A 24,677-nucleotide genomic window follows, 5' to 3' on the forward strand; every position below is an offset into this window, starting at 1 on the left:
ACTTAAAATTTGAATATTGCCTAGGTAGGTAGATATTCTTTAAAGATCGATTGATGAAATCCCGAAGAGTTTTTTGCAATACAGTATTCAAAACTCCTTTGTTTTTTAATTTATAATCACGCGTGCGCGACACTATTTTCCACCGTTGCATGTGTATACAGTATGGTGCAAATGAAAGGAATACATTCGTTATTTCGTAAACCGGCGACTTTAAGGAGAAAACCCGAAACAGGTCGATTTTTATTTTTAAGTTATGATATTGTGGCATATATGGTATACTAGTGACGTCATCCGTCTGGGCGTGATGACGTAATCGATGATTTTTTTAAATGAGAATAGGGGTAGTGTGGTAGCTCATTTGAAAGGTTATTCAATTCTCTATTCAGTAATGTAAACATTTACATAATTATTTATACAGGGTGTCCAAAAAATTTTTATTAAATTAAATTATTTGACAAAAAAAGAAGTAGAAGGACACCCTGTATAAATAATTATATTAATGTTTATATTACTGAATAGAGAATTAAAGATCCTTTCAAATGAGCTAGCACACGACCCCTATTCTCATTTAAAAAAATCATCGATTACGTCATCACGCCCAGATGGATGACGTCACTAGTATACCATATATGCCACAATATCATAACTTAAAAATAAAAATCGACCTGTTTCGGGATTTTTCCTTACAGTCGCCGGTTTACGAAATAACGAATTTATTCCTTTCATTTACACCATACTGCCGGTGGAAAATAGCGTCGCGCAAGCTTGATTAGCAATTAAAAAACAGGAAGGAAAACAAAAGAGTTTTAAATATTGTATTGCAAAAAACTCTTCGGAATTTCATCAATCGATGTTTAAAGAATATCTACCTACCTTGGCAACATTCAAATTTTCAGTTTTTCACAGTTTTTGAGGGTTAAAAATGGCCCGATTTCGCAATTTTTCAATTTTCAATCTCTTATATGTCAAAAACTATAACTTTAGAGAAATGTCACTACAGACCTTTTCTGTTTGGAATGATCCAAAAAAACCTAAAACACTTTTTTCCATGCAAAAAAATAATTTTAGGAAAAAAACAAAACAAAAACATTTAAAAAATTTTTGACCCACTTTTGGTCCTGGCAACATGCAAATTTGTTAACAGGGGTCCTTTTTGAGTAAGATTGTGCAAAAAATCCGAATTGGAATATTTTTCGTAGCGGATGCGCAGTGGCTTTCTGGACTATATGGAAATATGGAATGAATAGAAATCTGCTGAGAAGCAAGACTCTAAGTAAGAGAACAAAGATGAACCTATATAAGATCTTAATAAGATCTGTTGTTACATATGGGATGGAAACAACAACGATTAAGGGCATGGGCGCAAAATATCGCCTGTCAAAATAGCTCGGGAGGTAGTGTCAAATTTGTCAGGTATGTTACTGTTTTCTTTTTATTTAATTAGGTGTTCCAAAGCTTATTAACAAATGATGTGTCAGCTGTCCCAAAACTGGGGATTTTAGGCAAGAAAACGTAACATATGAAACTTGATGGAAAAACGCTACAACTTATATGCCAAATATTTATCTCCGTGACTTACGTGTATAATGGCCTAGAATACCTAGCTACTGGCTTTTACCCAGGCGACTCGGCTTCGATTCCTGGCGTTGTCAAAATGTCAATTTTAAAAACAAAAAAAAATTCAACGCCAGGAATCGAAAATGAAAATCGAAAGAAAACAGCCATGCTAAAATGCTCCGGTCAAATTTGATACTACCTCCCGGGCTAAAATGTTCACTGTATTTTAAATGTATTAATTTTTTTCGAATCCTGAGAAAACTAATAAATATTTTTGAAAAATTTAAACGCAGAATGAAATATTACATTATTACTGAGGACCGAAAGTCCCTGAAAACTTCTATAATGTTTATTTTAATAAGTTACAGGGGTGAAAATAAAAGAGAAATATTAGTGTGATTTTTAAGTACAAATACTTTATTCAAAAGAAACTTCTTATTTATTCTAAGGGACTTTCAGCCCTCGGTAATAACGTAATCTTTCATTCTGCGTTTAAATTATCAAAAATACTTATTAGTTTTCTCAGTATTCGAACAAAATGAATACACCTTTCCCCTTAACAAGAAAGGAAAACAGAGCATGAGACTCTTAATCTCAGGGTCGTGGGTTCGTGTCCCACGTTGGGCGCCAATGTAACAAGAAAGAAGAACTTCTGTTGGAGTGAAAGTAAAGAGAAGGTAAACTCCAACAGAAGTAAGGAAAAAGAAAGTAACTAGATGTAGCTAATTGTGCAATAATGAGAGAGGGTGAGGTAATAAAAATACTGAATGGAAAGAAAATACTACTTTGCAGTAGTATTAGAGTAGGGAAACTGGTTAGATGATGAGAACGAAGAGAGGGGGAATTAAAAGGGATAGTAGTAGAAGTATGAAGAGACAGAGGCAAACTAAATGGAGTGGCTAGCAAGAGATGCAAGAGAACAACTTGAAACTCAAGGATGGATACGGCTCGTTTGCATGTCTGTCGAAGAACAGTAGCTCAAAGTAGATAATGGTGATGACTAGAAAATGTAAATATTAAGATAAGAATAATGTACTGAAAATGTATAAAGATGAATAAGTGCTAAAGAAGAACCAATTAAATAAAACTAACAAATCATAGGCGCCAGGAAAATGGTCTTCGATCACTCTCCCAGGTATCTTACACAGCTGTCAAATATTAAATATATTAAATCCATAATAATGAACATAAAGGAATAATAAAAATAAATGATATACAAAATAAGTAAGTATTTATTAAAAAATAACTATTAGATTTTTGACAATCTCTGAGTTAGATCAAATTGAATATAATGTGACTCTAAAATGACATAAGTTATACAAAAGTTATATTTGAGATAACTACAATAATGTTACCTGTTACAAAATTACATACCTCTTACACATACATATAGGGTACAACTCACATGAGACTTCTACCAAATGGTCATAGTACGCTTGCTACGTACCACTAAATTGAAACCGACAAAGATGAAAATAATATAAATAAATAGGCATAAGCCTGACTAACAGAAAATACTAAATAAATTTAATCAAAATTAATGAATAAAAGTTATAGAAATGAAGTTAGGATACATCCCGAAACGACGAATTAACCGAACAAATGGAATAAAGCGAATAAACAATAAAATATTTGGGAAACAAGCAAGTAATATTACAAAATAAATATCAAACCAATAATAAAGTATAAAACCCTAATTTTCTAGACCTGATTACCTTGTGCACACAAGTAACTTACCATAGATACAATAGTTTGGGAACCTAATACATTATTATACAAATATCTGAAAAAGTAATTAATCAACACAGAGCATTAAACCAAATGTCTGAAATATAAAACCAATAGTTAATCAAAGCACATCACTAAATGTTCCCAAACAAACCCATTCATCGAACGATTTCCGGATAAGGTTCGATGCTGCTATCCATAAAATTAGCACCAGAGGAGGTGCTGAACAATGTTTCCTGTAGGTACAGGTGTACCGACGACTGAAAATGGGACTGGAACGTCCCATAGCTTGTTCCCAAATAGACATATTCCCTATAGTGACTTGGCTGTGGCTGTAATAGGTCAAAGTGGCTTCCCTAGGTGGTCAAAGTAGGTACGACTTCACATAATAGTTAGCTTTCTTCCAAATGGCGGTGATTTTATTCAGATTCCAAGAGGAGTTGTGTTACCCACATGTCTCCTCACTCCAGACAACCATTGGTAACTTTTCACTTGAGGATTAACTTGATGTTAAATAAAAATAATTTAGATGAAATCATCCGCCATTTTATACCCCCAACTTCACCTCGATACAGCCACGCGCCACTTCCAACTTCACTTGCCGTCTCACTTCCAACATGTGAGCAAGTCATATCTACATCTCAGATGTTACCTAGGGCAAATTAGAAAATATTTTAAACATCCAGGCTTAAGGTAGCATTTTAAACTAATGTTTTCTTGACTGACTACTTTTAATGGGCTTTGACCCACATATTTTTGTATAATACTATCTTGGTGGTTAGCATGTACATTGCACGTAAGTACTGATGATGACTGGTAAACGAGTCGAAAACTAGTTATGTGATTGATGTGGCCCTTTTGAGGGTTTTTTAAATATACCTTTTATACAGGATTTTACTGTTTTTTTGGAAACAAAGCCTTCTGAAATTTGAAAGGAAAATAATGAGAAATATACTGAGTCCCAATATAACAAGAGAGGAAGAAGGAAGAATGAAAACAAATGCCGAAACTAAAAAAGAGTTAGAAAATATAGTCAGACAAATAAATCTCTTCGCTTAGAATGGATAGGACATCCAGAGATGCCCACAATTAAATATGCTGAGAAAGATGACTAACTGGACACCACTATGGCCCAAGTGTAGAGGAAGGCCTAGAAGAAGGTGGCTGGATGATCCAGAATCTAGAAGATATAAGAACAATGAATGTTAGGGACTGGAAAGTTCTGTACACGGACAGGGAGAAATGATATAGAGTCACAACAGCAGCAAAGACACATCAAGCTCTAAATGATATAGAGGAATAATCCACCTCACTCCAGAGGATTTTGAACGCCATAGCTTTAGCTATAATCCCTAGGAATTGTAACGTTTAATGACTGAATGAATAAACTTATGAGTGTAGGATCAAAAGTATACAAATTAAATTATTCTCTCGATTCTAAGGATCTTTATTATCACAGTCGCCTACCAAGAATGTGTATCGCAGTTGAACACCATAATATATAAGAACAAAAAAATAAACACTTACCTGCATATAGATTAACTGAAAAATTCAAAATATCCATATGAGTTTGCAGACTATAAACGTGTACAGAATTCGTCAACAAACTTAAGCAAAAATTTAATAAATCCGGCATTTTCAAATCATTATTAACTTGGAAATCCATTGTAGACCAGCTACTTTTGTACAATGTACAAGGATATGCGTTAGAAAGTAAAGATAATGTCTCTATACAGCCGCTCTACAAATAAAAAAATGCATAAAATCTACGCATTAAACACATTCCAAAATTTAGCAAAAATATATTACATATTTGTCAGATTATTGTTGTAAAAATTAGACCACAAGTAGTGCAGAATATAATACAATATAACAGTCAAGCAGGTCTTGAGCAAATCATCGGATCACGACATTGATGTTCACAACGTGTTTGTAGACTTCAAACAGGCATACGACTCAGTCAAAAGGAACAGACTACATATACTATACAGGGTGTCCTGGAAAATAGTGCGTTCCTTCAAGGTAAGGGCTAAGTGCACCATTTAGAGCAAACAATTCTGATAACGTTTTTGCTAAAGTCAACAGTTTTCAAAAAAATATTTTATTAATTTTAATGCATTTGATTAATGACCACAGAAATGCAAATACAGCCGGCAACGCTGCGTTTCTTCTTCTGTGTAAAAATAATTTTACTGGAACTCAACTATCATGAATCATCGACCATTAGGCATAATATTATGTATTGATAAAATACTGATAACAGTGACAGAAAAACAGCATAATATTTGTGTTTATTAAATATCTAATAAATAAGGTTTGTATAGTGTTTTAACTTACATGAAAAATTTTTATTACAATCAACTCAATCAAGCTACGTGTTCAAGAAGTATCTATCGGTAGATTATGTTACAAAAAATTTGAGTATTACACTTCTCCTTTCAATCTTCTGGGAAATTCGAGTGGTTCAATCAGATGATTACTAATAATCCCAGCCCATATATTAATACTTTTGGCATTATTAAAGTAAAACACACAAACACCATTTCTCGTAAAACAAGCTTTATCTGCACATAACACTTTACACATTTTGTTTTGAAACCATCTACAAATCCTTAAACTTCGAGGTAAATCGCCTTGGTGTACCTAAATCTTGCACTAATTATACACTATAGGTATTACGTAATTAACATGATACTTGCGATCGAAATCATGACAATACCACAACAATACGATGTATTCTTGGGTTACAGGTAATTATGATATGACTGTTTGTGTTTACAATTTTAAATATCTTCGCTATGTCAAAATAAACAAAACTGTCGGGTTGCCAAATATAAATTTTAGTAAATGACATTATTTTATTTTTTTGAGGCAACCGACGACTTTAGAAAATAAAGAATGTGTGTGTACTTTGTACGCACGTAAGAAGTTATACTTCTATCTATATTATGATTTCAACAAAATCAATATATCTACTTTAAACAGTTTTTTTGTATTGTTTTTAAATGTTAAATTAATTTTAGAAAGAACTAAAATACCAAAAAAAATATGGATTGTCCGGGATTCGAACGTGGGACCTTCCGATCTCTAGGCGAATGCTCTATCAACGAGCTACCGAGGTTACCCTTACGTACGATTATTTCTCGGTCATAATAATGACAATCGCGGTGACACATAGATAATTGAATAAACATTTTCAATAATATTTATTACCGTACTCCCAAAGACACAAAAATTATAATAAATATGTTTACTAAAAACACTAATATATTCTTTTCACGCACACCTTAGTTGCGCTACATAATTTAAAAGATTTAGCGACTAACACCATACTGTCCTTGTGCGCATGCGCCGGGAATGTTAAAATTTCACCCTCAATCGCGCCTAAAGAAGTATAACTTCAAAAAAAATTATAAGAAAGTTTTCTTTTAAATGGTGCATTCTACCCACACCTTTAAGGAACGCACTATTTTCCGGGACACCCTGTATATTGGCTGAATTGGCATCTAATTAGACTCATTAAAGCCACAATGGACGAAACTCAGGCATGTGTACGGATACAAAACCACCGGACAGACCTACTGACCGACAGAAATGGTTCAACTGACCGCTTATGCCGATGATATTAATATTATGAGTAGAACATCAACAGGAGCACAGGAGACATACTCAGAGTCAAAAACGCAAACGAAAAGGCTAGGTCTGGAAATTAACAAAGAAAAAACCAATAATAATGATACAGACAAGAAGAAATATAGTCCCACAAAGCATTATACATGAAGGTGACATTGAAACGGTTGGAAAATTTACATACCTGGGAGTAGAAATATATGCCGACGGATCAGAAGATGGAGAAATACGGAAGAGAATAACGCAGGCAAACAGAGCATATTTTGCCCTCTCCCACATATTTCGGTCTAAAAGTGTCCACCAAAATACAAAGATGAGAATATATAAAACCTTAATTCGACCAATAGCATGCTATGGCAGTGACGCATGGATCCTGAGAGAAACATCCAAAAACAGACTCGACACATTCGAAAGGAAAGTACTGAGGAGAATACTAGGACCTGCGAGGAAAAACGGAATCTTCAGAATTCGATACAACAACGGCCTTTATCAACTGTATAAGGAAACACCTCTGTCAGACTTCATTAGAATACAAAGATTGCAATGGGCCGGACATGTGATAAGAATGGGAGAGGATAGGCTACCAAAAAGAGCACTGAATGCTAGAATGCAGGGAAAGAGACCGGTTGGAAAGCCAAGAAAGCGCTGAGAAGACACAGTAAGCAGCGACGCACAAGCAATTTTAGGAGTCAGTGTATGGAGAAAAGAAGCCTCAGACAGACAATGGTGGAGGCAAAAAATAAAGGAAGTCAAGGCTCAATTTGGGCTACAGTGCCGTAGAAGAAGAAGAGGAATACATAAATAAATTAAAAATAAGTGTAAATAAATTAAAATAAACAACTAGATAATATTATTTAAAATTATTAAAAAACTTACCAACAAATTTTTAGAAACGGTCGTCAGCACTATATTGCATAACCTAGAAACTACTTTAGATAGAGAAAAATCAGTTTTATCACATATTTTTTGGGAAATCTTGTTAAAGGGGAAAGGCATGTTGCTAATAAAATGTTTCTTGTTTACACTTGTATCTAGTTCCTCGTGTTTCAGATTTATTGTTAAAGCTGCTATATCCAATAAAGCTTTAGAGGTAGGAGTACCTTCATTAAGTAGGTATTCTCCGTAATAAAGATGTGGAATTATCCTAAAATTTAAAAATATATATATATATATATATATGAGGACATTAAAAAATATCATACAATGATAAAAAGTATGCCATATTCTTCTATTGCACGGCTGAATGTATACTCCGTCTAATATACTTCATCTGCGCACGCCATCCGCGTCATAGCCCGTGGCATCACATGATACCAACACAAAATATTTAGGCGGTAGGTGTGTAGAATCATTTTGCCGAGTACACTGGAATTACAGAAACTAGACATATTTTATTATGTACGCTTAGAAATAATATTTGAAGATTTCTATTAATGTTATCTTAAAGAAATACACAATAATATATTTCATTTAATTTGTATAAATGGATTATAAAGCGTTTTTATGAAGAACATTTGTTCGGAACACACTGTAACTGTAATCGAACGAAGGTGGTATTTTGACATAAATTGGTAACATTTATTTGACAGTTGCGGTGATGAGACTTCATATTTGTTTTTATTCTTTAGTATAAGTATTTGTTTTATTATATTTATTGTTTTCATTATTTACTTTAACGTAAGATTATAACCTAATTCTTCTTTTCTATTTCTAAAGTTTTTATTCATTTACATTGAATATTAATTTGTTTTGTTGTATAATCCACTTCCGCAAAAATTATGTGATATATCTGATTTAAAATGAATTCAAGAATTTTTTGTAATTGGGCAACAATGTCAACTTAGATCTCTGACGTAAATAATGACGTGCAACGGTAAGTATATTAGATAGACTGTAGTTGCCTGTGGTACCAAAAGATCTGAGCGTAATTTTGCTAATACAGCTCCTCTTATTTTTATCAACTTAGTCGATTGATTTTGTTGATTTTATTAACAGCTACACGAAGCCTTAACACCTTGGCTGCCGTAATGTTAAAAAACTGGATCCCTACGGCCACGAGTATCCCGTTTCTATGCTTTTGAGAGAACTACGGTGTGTCACGCTGCTGTTATCAACAACATGAGACACAACATTTGTGTTTCACTGCAGCCAACGTGTTGAAGGTGACTAAGAATCACGAAATTAACATATATGTAAAGTTGCTTTTGGTAAAAGTATTTTTTGGGCATTAGCTTAATACATATACATAACTAATATCTTAAACTTACTGTACAATACTAGACGCCGCTGAAGTCCGAACCCTTTGGTCACTATCACTTAATAAATTAAAAAGAACGTTGTATAATACTTTTTCTTGAAAATCGTTGTTTTCTGTTACGTAATATATATTAATATAATCTATTTTTGACACCAGTTCACAAAGAGACACCTGAAAAAAATAATAACTTTTCAGATCGGTTCGGATGTTTGAGAAATAAATACTTCAATAAGTAATATAAGCAAAAACAAACAATACGCAAAATTTCAGATTCACAAGTATTGAAGAATGATCTAATACTATATCGATGCAATGTTGGAGGAAATGCTTTAGTAACGTCAAAATCCACTAGATCAGGTACTTTATGTTTGTTCGTGAGCAGCAGACTATGAAATAGTAAGGCATAAGTCATTCTACGACAATTCTATTAGAAGTAAGTAGATGGCGAGTTATGGACAGCCTACCACAGGGAAGTGTTTTAGCACCAATGCTTTTCAATATATATGTTATAGTCAAAGCCCGAATTTCAGGCACTCCTAGGTTTGACTAGGCAATCCTCAGGTCTGACTGACGTTCTTAGTCAAAGCCTGAAATAAATTACAGTTTCGACCTTTGACTAGTCAATCCTAGGAGAGACTAAGTTGGTCAGGCAAAGGTCGAAATTTAATTTTATGAAATCGGGGTTTGACTAGTCAAACCCCGATCAGCTATTAAAGTGTCGTAATTTGTTAGATTAGATTTAATAAAACGCCATTTTTTGATTTTAATGTTTATTATTTTTGTATTGTCGTAATTAAAATTCTAAAATGAGTGTTTATTCTCACATGTTGAGGCATTATGGCGTTTAGAGTTGCACAATTCGTTAGACCTTTTATACTTACATAATTTTGAAGAGCAGTTCTTATTGGAGTAGCATTTTATAAAGTCTTGTCCTCCAAATTTAGAATCTTTTATACCAATTTCTCTTAGAGACAGCTTAAGGTATGGAACATCTTCGAAATTAAGAAAATTCTCCGAGCATCATTACATATGCTTTCCTGACGAGAACAAAAGAGTTCGAAATGGTCCATAGAAAGATGGTAATGATCTCTGAATCGAAATTAAATATAATGCCTTTTATCTACCCACGGTTTTACTCACGTATCGAGTACTAGGAAGCAGATTTGTTGATCTTTACCTCGGGGAATTGATATGTTGTGGAGTGCAACTATGTAGACTCCCCATGTCTCTACATTCATCACCCTTTTCCTTGCAATTTTTAGAAGGATGGGGAATAGATATAAGAGAGAATCTGTTTCCGAACTAAGAAATCCAAAGATTTATTGTTTTTAAACATTTATTTGTTTAAAGATGGAGTCTTTTTGGGTTTCGACATTTTTTTAAGAAAATTGTCTTTGCACTCTCTGATTTGATTTCTTAAAAAAAGTGTGTTTATTGATCCATATTTCGTACCCACTCTATATAAACCGTCAATTATTTTTATCTTGTATGATACTCAAAATATTTCGAGCATCTCCTTTGGCACTATCAAAGCTGGGAATATGTATTGTTACAGTTTTTCCGATTAAATTGGAGGAAATTTTTGAAGTTATACTGCTTTAGGCGCGATTTGGAGTGAATTTTTATTATTCTGCGCGCATGCGCACACAGACAGTATGGAGTTCGTTGCTAAATATTTTAAGTTATGTATGTATCAGTCCAAAAAGGGCGTGGAAAGAATATATTAGTGTTTTTAGTAAATATATTTATTATAATTTTTGTCTTTGGATTTGTCTTCCTCTAGAATAAGATAGTAGGTAATATTTAAAGTATTTTTATACTTCACTTGTTCGATTTGTTGGGAGTATAGCTCAGTGGTAGAGCGTTCGACTGGAGATCGAGAGGTCCCCGGTTCAAATCCGTGTGTGTTTTCTATTTTTCTTTTAATTTTTGGTATTGTTTTAATAAATATTTTTGGAAAGTAGTAAGTAAAAATTAGTTTAATCTTTAAATACAATACAAATAACCTGTTAAAAGTATGTTTATTTCGTTGAAATCATATAATAGAAGTATAACTTCTTACGTGCGTACAAAGTACACACATATTATGTTTTTTACTTCATTGTTTCATAACATTAGCCTGGGCATGACGACCTTCAATCGCCTTTCCTTTATAATTTATTCTAATCTTTTCTGTCTGTGCACAACTCATCTATGTAACTTTTCTTTCAAAACCTTCATAGTATGCACCAAATCTGCTGTCAGTGCACACAACATGTACCATCTGATTTGCACGTATGTGAGTCGGAGCTCTCTTTTTGGCAAATACAACAAACCACATCTGAAGAAGTAGTCGGAATTGTTTGACAATTTTCTTCCTCTCCTAGTGACGACGGTCCTGGAGCTTCGTTAGTATTATGGTGATCCTTAGTTTTTTCTCCGAGTGCAATATCTTCTTTCACAGTTGACGATGACATTCCCATTCCATATGTTTGCGCTAAACACACTTTTTTTCAAGAAATCAACTAAGAGAATTCAATAATTTTCATAATTTCGAACATGTTCCAGAGGTTAAGCGGTCTCTAAGAGAAAATAGTACAAAAGATTCTAAAATTGGAGGAAAAGGCTTTATAAAAATGCTACTGCAATAAGAAATGCTCTTCAAATTATGTAAGTGTAAAAGGTCTAACGTATTGTGCAACTCTAAATGCCTCAAAAAGTGAGAATAAACACTAATTTTAGTATTTTAATTACGACAATACAAAAATAATAAACATTAAAATTAATAAATCACGTTTTATTAAACCTAATCTAACAAATTACGACATTTTAATAGCTGATCGGGGTTTGACTAGTCAAACCCCGATTTCATAAAATTAAATTTCGACCTTTGCCTGACCAACTTGGTCTCTCCTAGGTTTGACTAGTCAAAGGTCGAAACTGTAATTTATTTCGGGCTTTGACTAAGACCGTCAGTCAGACCTGAGGATTGCCTAGTCAAACCTAGGAATGCCTGAATTTCGGGCTTTGACTATAACATTTATACAAACGACCAACCCACGCCCAGCACTAACTGTATGCTGACGATCTCGCAATATGTGCTCAAGGAAAAAGGTGTGAAGAGGTGGAGGAGAAACTCGAAGATAGCTTACAAACAATGACAGCGTACTACCTGCAGAATTCCCTGAGACCCGATCCTTTTGAAACCCAAGTCTGCGCATTCCACCTTCGCGCCAAGGAAGCTAAACGAAAACTCCAAACTGCATGGAATGGCAATACATTAGAATACACAGACCAACCTAAATATCTTAGAGTGGCTCTGGACAGGTCCCTCACCTACATACAACAATGCATAAAAACTAGACAGAAAGTAACAACTAGGAACAGCACACGCAAAAAGCTAACGGGAAGTAAATATGGTGCATGTCCTGACGTCTTAAGAACAACGGTACAGGCACTGTGTTTTTCAACTGCTCCATTTGGGGCAGATCTGTCCACACCAAACAAGTTGATACTGCGCTGAAGGAGACATGCATTATAGTAATGGGGTAATTTAACAAACAGAGGTGTTGCAAAGCACATAGAGAAAATTAAACAGATCGCGGACGAGCCGCATGCCCTAAACAAATCTCGAACACTACGAAAGCGACTAAAATCCAGGGAAAGCTTCCTTGGAACAGTGCAGGATGAACCGCCCGAGTATTTTTCTCTTCCCCAGGTTCAATGGACCGACCAATCTCTGGAATTTAAAACGTTTAAAACTATGAACAGGATAAGAACCGGCGTCGCTCCAGTAAAAACAAAGATGATGCGAACTATGACTGTGGAGAAATACAGAATATGGAACCTCTTACATGCACAAACTGTCCTCATGGATATACCCTCGAAGATTTGCTCTTTCCAACAAAGATGGAACCGACGTAGCCAGATTTTGTGCCGATATTGTATGAATGACATGTCCGGACACGATAAAGTAAGTTAAGTAAGTGTCAGTGTGCAATTAAGAGAGCTGAATAGGGCTTTTCATCGATTGTCATTTGTTTCGAGCTTTTGTCATATGTTGTATAATCTGTGTGTAATATTAATATACACTGATTATACGATATATGACAGAAGCTCGAAACAAATGACTGTGAATGAAAATCCCTATTGTTGAACAATACTTGAGTGTACAGATAATCTCAAACCCTTTTTTCGGTGCGTCATTAATTTTGACGTCATGTAGGATTTTAAGAATGTCGCAAATCATTACATGACATTTTAGTTAAATCTGACAGTTGTCAGAATATTTATATTTAATACAGCGTGTCCAATTAAGTCGGCATCATATGGGAAACTTTTTTATTCTTAGATTTATGGAAAAAAGTTATTCTTTATAAAAAGTTGTGCATGGTCTAAAACTTAAAATACAACCATCAGTTATCAATTTTTTTAAGCCGTATACGAGGTATGTAAAAAATATGAATTTTACTCAAGAGTAAAGTAGCTTTATTTTTCACAAAATTGAAAATTGTTATAATAAAAAGTTGTTTGGAATTAAGAACTACATTCTAATATGCAATTTGATCCTTCTAATAGAAAAAAAAATTGAAAATTTTACTAACCAACATTATTTTCAGTTATTTATTTCAATTATGATAACTCTTTTATTATCAATTTTACGAAAAAAAGTGATTCTTAATAAAAAGTTCTGCATGGTCTAAAATCTAAAATACAACCATCTTATATCGAATTTTGTCAATTTTATACGAGGTATATAAAAAAAATATGAATTTGCTCAAGAGTACTTAAATAAAATACCGTTATTTTTTACAATATTGAAAATTGTGCTTATGTAAAGTTGTTTAGAGAACTAAAAACCATGTTCCAATATGTAATTCCATCCTTCTTATTGAAATATTCTGAACTGTAAAGGTACTTTATTCTTAATCGAAATTCATCTTTTTAGACGTACCTCGTATAAAATTGATAAAATTTGACATAAGATGGTTGTATTTTAGGTTTTAGACCATGCAGAACTTTTTATTAAGAATTACTGTTTTTTCGTAAAATTAAGAATAAGAGTTATCATAATTGAAATAACTGAAAATAATGTTGGTTATCCATAATTTAAACAAAATTCATTTTTTTTTTTCAATTAGAAGGATGAAATTGCATATTAGAATATAGTTCTTAATTCCAAACAACTTTTTATTATAACAATTTTCAATATTGTGAAAAATAAAGCTACTTTACTCTTGAGTAAAATTCATATTTTTTGACATACCTGGTATACGGCTTAAAAAAATGGATAACTGATGGTTGTATTTCAAGTTTTAGACCATGCACAACTTTTTATAAAAAATAACTTTTTTTCATAAAACTAAGAATAAAAAAGTTTCCCATATCATGCCGACTTAATTGGACACGCTGTATAAACATCAATATTTATACAAATATTTGCCATTATTTTAATGTAAAAATAAATAAATATAAAATCAAATTTCACTATATGCAATGTCCGAATATACCAATGACATAAAATATTTATATTTACGCCGCTGAAAAATACTAACTTAGAAATTACAATTGTCATTTTACCATGTGATTTCTGAAAATACTGTCACAATCGATTACTTTTGTGTCAAATTGTCTTTATTCGCATCATTGATTGGTTATCTATTTAGAGTATTGTAATCGCCAAAACAACTTACCTTTCTGAAAGTATAAGTCGTTTTAATATGCGAATACCCGTCAAGGACTACATAATTTTCTAAGATCAATGTACAACAATCAACTGTAATGCGTTAGAGAGAATTCGATAATCTGTGACGCACTGAAAAAAAGGGTTTGAGATGATCTGTATTTGGCGGTATAGTCATTGTTTGCTATGAATCTACACATTTATAACACATATTTTAAATTTAACCAACTTACCTTTACTAGCCAATATGGATTTTCAGATAGTGCAGGTAGAGTATTCAATAGAGGTATAACGGCATTACTTTGGTGTGATTCAATTAAATATTTTAAATTATTTTTCAAAGTTACTAGTGTTTGCCGAATGCAATTTGAAGACTCATCATTTAAGCCCTAAAATAAAAAGGATATTATATATAAAATTTATTTTTTCACAATTATCTTCAGATATTCGATTTTTGATATTCAGGGTGTAACAAAAATACAGGTCATAAATTTAATCACATATTCTGAGACCAAAAATAGTTCGATTGAACCTAACTTACCTTAGTACAAATGTGCACATAAAAAAAGTTACATCCCTTTAAAGTTGTAAAATGAAAATCGATTTTTTCTAATATATCGAAAACTATTAGAGATTTTTTATTTAAAATGGACATGTAGCATTCTTATGGCAGTAGCATGTTAAGGTGATACAGTAGCGATCAACAGGTAGCAATAAACGCGGTCCAAGATTGCGAAAGTTCTGCGAACTTTCAAAAGTGAGGCAACAGTGCGTCGGTAATTCGACACTGACAGTGACGTTTATACTATCAAAAACAATCATTTTTATACACATAGGCGCGAAATGTTGCCAAGTCAGTGACGTTCGATTTCTTGTTATAAAAAAATCGATTTTTAATAGTTCCAATGTGACACAAAATCTAGGCACGGGATAAAAAAGTTTATTTGAAGAAAGTGTATTTTTTTGTCTTTCTTAATGGCGGTACAGGCTCCTTTTTGCAATATTTTATTTAGTTATAGAGTAATTTCCACATATGTACTAACATATTTCTGAAATTAGGCTCTGTACCGCCACTCTTTATTATATTACGAATAAGTGTGCCAAATATCTCGACAAAATATTCAAAATTACAGCCGAAATCTTGGAACGCGTTTGTTGCTACCTGTTGATCGCTACTGTTTCCTCTTAAGAAAAAATTATAGTGAAATTTGGACACCCTATAAAAATTTTATGGGAGTTTTGTTCCTTTAAACCCCCCAAACTTTTGTGTACGTTCCAATTAAATTATTATTGTAGTACCATTAGTTCAACACACTGTTTTTAAGATTTTTTTACCTCTTAGTACCTTTTCGAAAAGTCAGTTTTTATCGCGATATTTTTAATATTTTTGTCAAATCCACCACATATTTGTATATGGTTGAGTACGATTATGGAGACTGGTAATAATATGAAAATGTATTCATGATTTACATTTTTAGGTATATTTTGAACCATATTAAAAAAGAAGCCACATCTCAATATAAGGTGCCTCCTCGAAAAAATACAAAGAGGCAAAAAAGTTTTAAAAACACTGTGTTTAACTAATGGTACCGCAATAATATTTTAATTGGAACGTACACAAACATTTGGGGGGTTTAAAAGAACAAAACCCCCATAAAATGTTTATGTAAACATATTAAAAAATAAGCCTCAACTCGATAAAAACTGCCTTATCGAAAAAATACTAAGAGGCAAAAAAGTTTTAAGAATATTGAATTTAACTAATGGTACCACAATAATAATTTAATTGAGACGTACACAAAAGTTTGCGGGGGTTAAAGGGAACAAAACCCCCATAAAATTTTGATGGGGTGTACAAATTTCACTATAATTTTTCTTTAAGATGTTCCTGCCATAAGAATGCCACATGTCCATTTTTAATAAAAAATCTCCAATAGTTTTCAATATATTCGAAAAAATCGATTTTCATTTTGTAACTTCAAAGGGCTGTAACTTTTCTTGTGTGTATATTTGTACTAAGGTAAGTTAGGTTAATTAGAACTATTTTTGGTCCCAGAATATGTGATTTAATTTATGACCTGTATTTTTGTTACACCCTGTATATTGAGGTTTCTATTTCATAGTAAATAATTTTATTTTTTATTTATTTATTGTTCATACATATGACCTGGCCTCTAGTGACTAATCCAGGTCGTTTTTTTCCTGATGGGTTTACAGATATTTTTTTTTATATTTTTACATTTTTTACTAAACTACTAAATCTATTTTTACAATTAATAATTTGCCATAATCTATTAATTACATTTAACAAATTTAAAGAAACAATATATATTTGTTAAAATATTTTTGGTACTATCAACTCCCTTCTAAGTTATAAAGACAGTCCCTCTATTTTCAGAAGAGAGTTGGTAGTTTCTTTTTTTTTTTAATTTAATGAATTATTTATTGAATTATTATTTTTATTTATTTATTTTATATTGAATTATTATTATTATTATAATTGTGAATATCTATTTTTGAATTTATATTTTATTTTATTTATTTTAACTTTATCTTACTCAACTTCATCAGGGTTGGATTATTTGTTGTCTTCTTCTATTATTATAAATTTCTTGTTGTTTTTTAGATATTATTTCTGTTAGATTGTTTAATATTCCAAAATATTCTTCATTTTGTAATATATCTCTTATTTCAATTCTTTCTAATCTTCTTCTCATTTCTCTATGTTCTTCATTTTCTATAGTATTTTCACAATGTAACACTATATGTTCTGGTGTACCTATTTCTCCACATTCACAATATGCATCATCTTTTAAGTTAAATCTTTCCAAATATGTTGGGTACGGTCCATGTCCTGTTAAAAAGTGTACTAAACCTTGTTTTGGATTAAAATAATTTGGAATGTTTTCTAATATTGGTATAAAATTGTATAAACGTCTAGATTTTGTTGAATTTTCCCATTCATTTTGTCTTTTTCTATTTATTATTTCTTTTAATTCTCTTTTATTTCTTATATCTAATCCTATTATTTGTATTATTTTTTCATATTTTTCTTTTTTAGCCAATAATTACATGCTCTTTTTTGTGTTTCTAAATGCATTGGCATTACTCCAGTTAAAACTGTGAGTGCCTGTGTTGCAGTTGTTCCAAATGCTCCCGTCATTCTTACAAGAAATCCTCTCTGAGCTCTATTTAATTTTTCTGCATTTTTTTTTCATTAATATATGTGCCCATACACTTGAACCGTACCCTACAATTGATGCAAGTATTGTACTTAGGTATATTCTGATCTGTCGGAACGAAATTCTATATTCCTTCTGTGCTAGATTAGCAATGCTATGCATGATCTTTGTTGCCTTTTCACAGACACAACTCATGTGTTTTGTAAATAATTTTTGTTCGTCTATTATAATACCTAAATATCTTGTTTCCTTTTTTCTTTTTATTGTTTTTCCTCTAATTTTTATAATTGGATCTCTTTCTAAATTTCCTTTTATTAAACTATATGTTGTTTTTGAATCTGATATTGTTAATTTTACTTTATTCATCCAATCATTTACTCTTATTAATACTTCATTTGATTTATTTTCTAATTCTCTTCTTGAGTTTGCATCTATGATCAACAACAAATCATCTGCATATGCTATGCTTCCAAGCACTTCAGGATCTATAGTCAATTGTTCCAACAGTTCCTCTAGCATTACATCCCAGAACATAGGTCCACATACTGATCCTTGTGGACATCCATAGTAAATAATGGGAAATGTAAGATTTACTGATGATTTTTTAAATCTTATTATCATTTATGGCGAATGTAATAGGAATTGTTAAGCGGACCTGCCGCGCCGTGTTTTTGTAGATATCCAAATCGACTAAATGCAACTGGTGATATTGTAACAATATTGTTTAGACAAATTAAGACAAAAATTTATAAACATAAACGAAATTAACCTTTTCGAGGCGGAAAACGACTGTAGTCGCTAAAACTTTCGGTAGCCGGTAGACCGGAAACGACTCAAGTCAAATACAAAGAGAACGTGATTCATTCAGTAAATTACTTGCTAAAGCATATTTTATCGGTGATAATATCTAATTTGTCAACAATATCGCGTCACATGCGATTTCAGCACTTTTTATGTACAGTATATTTGATTGTTGTACATCTGTGAAAATGGTATTTGGAGGAGGAGGTACAACTACGAGGTATACCTAGTGTGACCAACTAGCCCGAAAAATCCGGGACATGGCCCGAATTCCGAAGTCGTGTCCCGGCGTCCCGGATAAGGCTTCCGGGCCATCCGAATTTTCAACGTTTTGGTAAAATTGTCTTTTGAAATTTCGAATACGTTATTCTTCTAAGAATTCACATCAAATTGAATTGGTGGGAACAAAAAAAGTGGACAATTTCTAGAGTGTAATACCAATACCACATTACCACATCCAGAACGCATGAATTTTATATCGTGGTATTATAGTTCTATGAAAACTAAAACGTTGGACTTTTTTTCGTTTCTGTATTTTAAGTATTGTCTTCTGAAAAAAAATGGCCCGATTTTCATTGAAAAGTCCCGGATTTCAGGCATTTTTTTCAGCCTTGTCCCGGATTCGACTGAATTGGAGTTGGTCACACTAGGTATACCACAGATATAAACATATATTTGGTGGAAAAGACGTAGTATCTCTTATAAGAATAGGACGACTAAGATATGCAGGACATCTAGCAAGATCACAGCATAACAACCCTCCTAGAAGAATCCTTATGTCACAACCTGTGGGAAGTAGAAATAGGGGTAGGCCAAAACTTAGATGGAAAGATGGTGTAGATGAGGATGGAAGAAAAATAGGCGCAGCAAACTGGCAACGGTTGGCAATGGATAGGACTGACTGGCGTAATAGACTTGGGAAGGTCGAGGCTCTTTCATAGGGCTGTAGCACCATTGATGATGATGATATTTGATTGTTGATTGGTTTATATGAAAGCGCTGTCCGCACCCGTCCAGCCGGTCACATTCTAGTAAACCGGTGTCGTACCGAAAGGGTTAATCGGTTAATTAGAGATTTTGGGAGAAATCTTACTTTATCGACGAGAACAATTTAATCGACATAATTCTCATTTTTGGTCTAATGAAAATCCACATGTTAGTAGAGAACGTTATTTCCCAAGATAGTCCAGGTTCCAAGTTACTCTATCTTGGGTCCAAGATAAAGTTTTAATTTGTTATTAGTTTCTTATTAGTTTTATGCTTACCTGAATGAATATATTGACAATATCGCAAATTTGAACTGAATTATCCTGATCGCCGATACAGTTGTCTCTAATCCAGTCCTCGTATCCGCCTTCACACAAATGACTTACAACTTTGAGATAATTACCCAACAAATTTCTGATTGCACCCCTGAGTTGAGGATCTACATGATTTCTTAATAACAGTATATCAGAAATTTTTTGACTACTGATTCTTTTCGATTTTATGTTTTGCGAATAATTCTTGTCCAAGTACATAAACAATCCTTTTGGGTAGAGATTAAACAATGAGGAGAGACAGGAAATGGCTAAATATTTTACAGAGACTCTCACTACTTTATCAGAAATGTAATTTTCTGGTATACCGTTTAGCAGAAATAGTTTTGTGATCAGGCGGATACAATAGATTAGAGGAGTGGTTGCGTCGAGAAGATTTCCAGCTTCAATTTCCTGAAAAAAAAAAATATTAGACTGTTGATTTACTCACTGCTAGGAGCCTACTTTTGGGTAACTGTTTAATTTTGTGCTGTCAGTTCTATAAGACTGACTGCATAAAGTGTAAAATATTGTAGTGTCAGTCATATTATATAAATATAAGAATATTTCATATCATCAATAGAAAAAAAAGTGCACTTATTAGACAGAAATGGGACACTGTCATTCCAGACAATAATACAGAGAAAAAAAGTTATGAAAAAGAACTACAAATACTGAAATCAGAAATTGAAGTGGAGACAAAAAAGCTGAAATTCAGAAAAGCAGAAGAGGAAGAAGGAATAACAGACTGTATAAGAGTCTGAACAGTCTGGTTAGTCTGAACAGTCTACAGACTGAAGGAATAACTACAGCAGGACTGTAGTAATGCTTAGAATCAACAGTGAAATCTGGAATACCGGAAGGTGACCAAATGACTTGGGTAAACTCACTTTTATTCCCATATATAAAAAAGGTTCACCGACAGATTGTAGAAATTACCATACAGTAGCATTGATATACCATGCAGGCAAAGTACTTCGAACCATCATCAATGAAAGACTTAACTCAATTCTTTTACTAAAAATTCCCCAAGAACAATACGGATTCGTCCTATATAGGAGAACAAGAGAACACATTCTTAATATTAGTCAATTATAAAAAATGACAAGAGTTTAATGTAGAAACATATTTGTGCTTTGTTGACTACTCCAAGTTCTTCGATATCGTAAAATGGGATAAAATGTCACACATACTTAGAGAAATGGGTATGTAAATAATACCACTAATGTAACTGTATGTAAATAATACCTCTAATGTAAGAGTTAATGTTGTTCTGAAGCTATTTTCTTGTGGCATTTTTGTATTTCCTACTGTAGTTTTGATGGGAAATAAGCCACAATTTTACTAAAAAAATTATGTTATTAACGTTTCGACGTCCAAATCGGATGCCGTTGTCAAAATACAAAAAAAAATTATGAATTAAACAAAAATGTTGTTGCTTTTTTTAATTAAACAAAGCAACAACATTTTTGTTTAATTCATTAATATTTTTTGTATTTTGACAACGGCATCCGATTTGGACGTCTAAACGTTAATAAAATCATTTTTTTAGTAAGTGTTAATAATGTGGTTTCGAAAAACTTCTAATTGAAATCTGGAGTTCGACAAGGATGTATAATATCCCCCATTATATTTAATACACATACTGAACACATCATGCGTCAAGTTTTTGAGGAATGGCAAGGTGGAACTACTATAGAAGGAATAAAAATCAAAAACCTGCAATATGCTGACGACACGGTTATATTGGCGTCTTTACCATAAGAACCGGAACAAATTACGAATAAGCTGGGCATAGTGAATACGGAACGTGGTTTGAAAATAAATATACAAAACACCAAAGTAATGATCATCGATATAAACAGAAACAACCAAACAGAGATAAGTAACACGGCAGGTTACGAAGTGGTCAGAAAATTTAATTACTTAGGTTCCGTCATCATTAACAGTGGAGGGTGCGAAGACGAGATCCATCAACGCATCATAATGGCCAGATCGGCAACAGTCAAACTCACAAAAATATGGAAGAACATTGACATTACAAAAAACACAAAAGTACACCTTGTTCGAGCATTAATATTTCCCATCGCCTACGCTTCAGAAACATAGACCATAAAAAACAATATAAACCTAAGTGTATAATGGCATTTGAAATGTGTGTCTACCGTAGAATGTTGCGCATACCTATGCGACCGCACATCGCACAAATAATTCAATACTAGAAGAACTTAATATAAAAACTAGACTCGCCACAACTATTTTAAGGGGGGGGGGCGTATGGTTTGAAAATCAACATATCAAGCACATTTTTGTGATTTTTTTTTCGAAGCTATGGTAAAATTATTTTATTTTTAAATTAAATAAACATATTAAGTACAATTTGAAGAATATTTAGAAAAAAATTCAGTCCAAAATATTGAAAAATAAGCCATTGGTGACAAATTTTGACAGGCAGCTCACAAAAAAATGGATTTTGCGGTGGACATCAGAACTCGTCACTAGATCATACGAAACAAAAAATTCAAAAAGATTTAATTAGCTTATGAGTTTCACGAGGTTACAACGTCGAGTTTTTTTATTTTTAATAATTTAAAAATTTTTGGTTTCACTCAAAATTCAAAAAAATTTCATTTTTGGTAAAAATTTTGTGAAAATCAACAGATTTATTGTTGTTGAACAAAAAATAAGCAAAAAAGAAAAATATCTCGACGTTGTTATCTCATGAAATGTCTAAAGAAAATTTGTGCAAAATATCAGGTAGATCGGCCGAGTAGTTTTTCAGTTACAATGTCCACCGCATTTGAAAAAGCAGTTTTGAGAAAAATGCCTTTGAAGTTTTGACAACTGCATCTTCATCTTCTTATTTGTCTGCCAAATCGTAAAGTGATGCACATTGGAATATGTTTTTTGAATCGAGGAGTAATCTACAAAAGAGAAGGCGAACAGTTGTTTAACGTTTCTCACTACGCTCAAGCGTGCTGGCGCGAAGTCGCGGCAAAGCGAGTCGAAGGTAGGGATATTCCACACGCTGTATCTCTGGTAATTTTACTCCGATTAATTTGAAATTTTCAGAGAGTATTCTTGAAAGTATGCACTTTTATTTGAAATAATAAAAAAAATTAAATATTTCAAACCATCCCCACCCCTTAAGCAAAATATACTGAGATATGTTGGACATATAACTACAAGAAGAGAAGATATGGAGCGAATGATAGTTGAAGGCAATGTAGCGGACAAAAGATCCAGTGGAAGCTGTGCAGTACGATCGTCGGACAAAATAAAGAACGTGACTGGTTACTCATTCTACGAAGCGGACCAACACATGCAGGAGAAAGATAATTGGACAGAAAGGGTCAAACAAATTACATGACGCCACTACATCCTTATGAAGGAGAAAATATAGAGAAGGAGGGGACACTGAAAGAAGGGAACAACATGTAAAATTAATAATATTTACAGTCCACGTTACCTGTATACAGACTTCCAGATTTAAAAGCTTCTCTTCGGAATCAACTGCACAATAACTTTTTTCTGAAGAATTTTCACTGAAACTAAGGATGTCCAAGGTATTTTCAATACTATGAGCCTTGCGTTGAGTAATAAAATTTTCTTTGTTTAATTGATTTAATCCTCCAAAATTATTGACATCTATATTTCTTATAGTTTCCAATTCGAACCTACTTATTTTGTCCAGAGATTGAGATTTTTCTTTGGTTTTTGCAAAGGTTATGTTTCTTACAGATATCGAGGTCTCGTCTATCCACTTTTCAATATCTGAATGTAACGTTTCGGTCAGGTCTGAATCGGAAAATAGGTTATCTTCAGTGGTTACTGTTGTTGCTACACTGAGTTGGCCTAAAATAGAAAATATAAGAAAAATAGAAAATAGTATGTTAAATGAATGCTAATAATTATTGACAAATTGAATCAGTTATGACAATAAACTTTTATCCGTCCGGTATAATAAAAAATTCTTTGTAACGGTAAAAGAGTACCCCCTTGTTAAGATGGGCAACTCCTATAATTCAAATTTTTTCATTTTTTACGTTCTAAGTAATTAAAAAATAAGACTCGGAGCAATTTTAGCCCGCTACCCGTCTCTTCTTGTCACAAAAACGTCATTTTTTCATTTTTATTATTTTTCTGTTGAAAAATTTCAAAAAATTTACACGTATAGTAGAGACTTTTACAAAACTTGTATATTTTTTATTCGCTGTGTGCAAGTACATGGAGGGGATACGAGAAACGATCGTGCGCGTATAGCGGACAAATCTTGCAACTTTCTTAACATATATTTCTTAAATAATTCATATTGTTAATTGAAATTGTCAAACTGACGTATATTTCATACCTACTGTCATTGAAGAAAATGGGATTTCGCAAATGATGTGTTATAGATTGTAAAAATTATATGTTGCTCCACAATACTGATATGATATGCAGTACAATGCTTGTAGTACAATGGCATTTATAAGATTAAAAGCAATATGATTGATATGACCAACAAGGATTGTGTCTTTAGAAAAAATGTGCAGATGATTGTTAAATCAAAATAAAATTAA

General features: G+C 32.7%; 1 protein-coding gene across 1 annotated transcript in view; it reads right to left on the minus strand.

The window, feature by feature from the left end:
• LOC114327427 (huntingtin) overlaps positions 1–24,677 on the minus strand; it is a 98,211-nt gene that overhangs the window by 60,346 nt on the left and 13,188 nt on the right. Inside the window, exons 6-11 of the mRNA XM_028276045.2 lie at positions 23,585–23,970; positions 20,083–20,529; positions 15,068–15,223; positions 9,183–9,343; positions 7,792–8,059; positions 4,813–5,026 (exon numbers count right to left, since the gene is read on the minus strand). Of these exons, the coding sequence (XP_028131846.2) occupies positions 4,813–5,026; positions 7,792–8,059; positions 9,183–9,343; positions 15,068–15,223; positions 20,083–20,529; positions 23,585–23,970 (1,632 nt within the window). The remainder of the gene's footprint in view (positions 1–4,812; positions 5,027–7,791; positions 8,060–9,182; positions 9,344–15,067; positions 15,224–20,082; positions 20,530–23,584; positions 23,971–24,677) is intronic.

Source organism: Diabrotica virgifera, chromosome 2 (assembly GCF_917563875.1).
Source record: "Diabrotica virgifera virgifera chromosome 2, PGI_DIABVI_V3a".
NCBI classification, from domain to species: Eukaryota; Metazoa; Arthropoda; class Insecta; order Coleoptera; family Chrysomelidae; genus Diabrotica; species Diabrotica virgifera.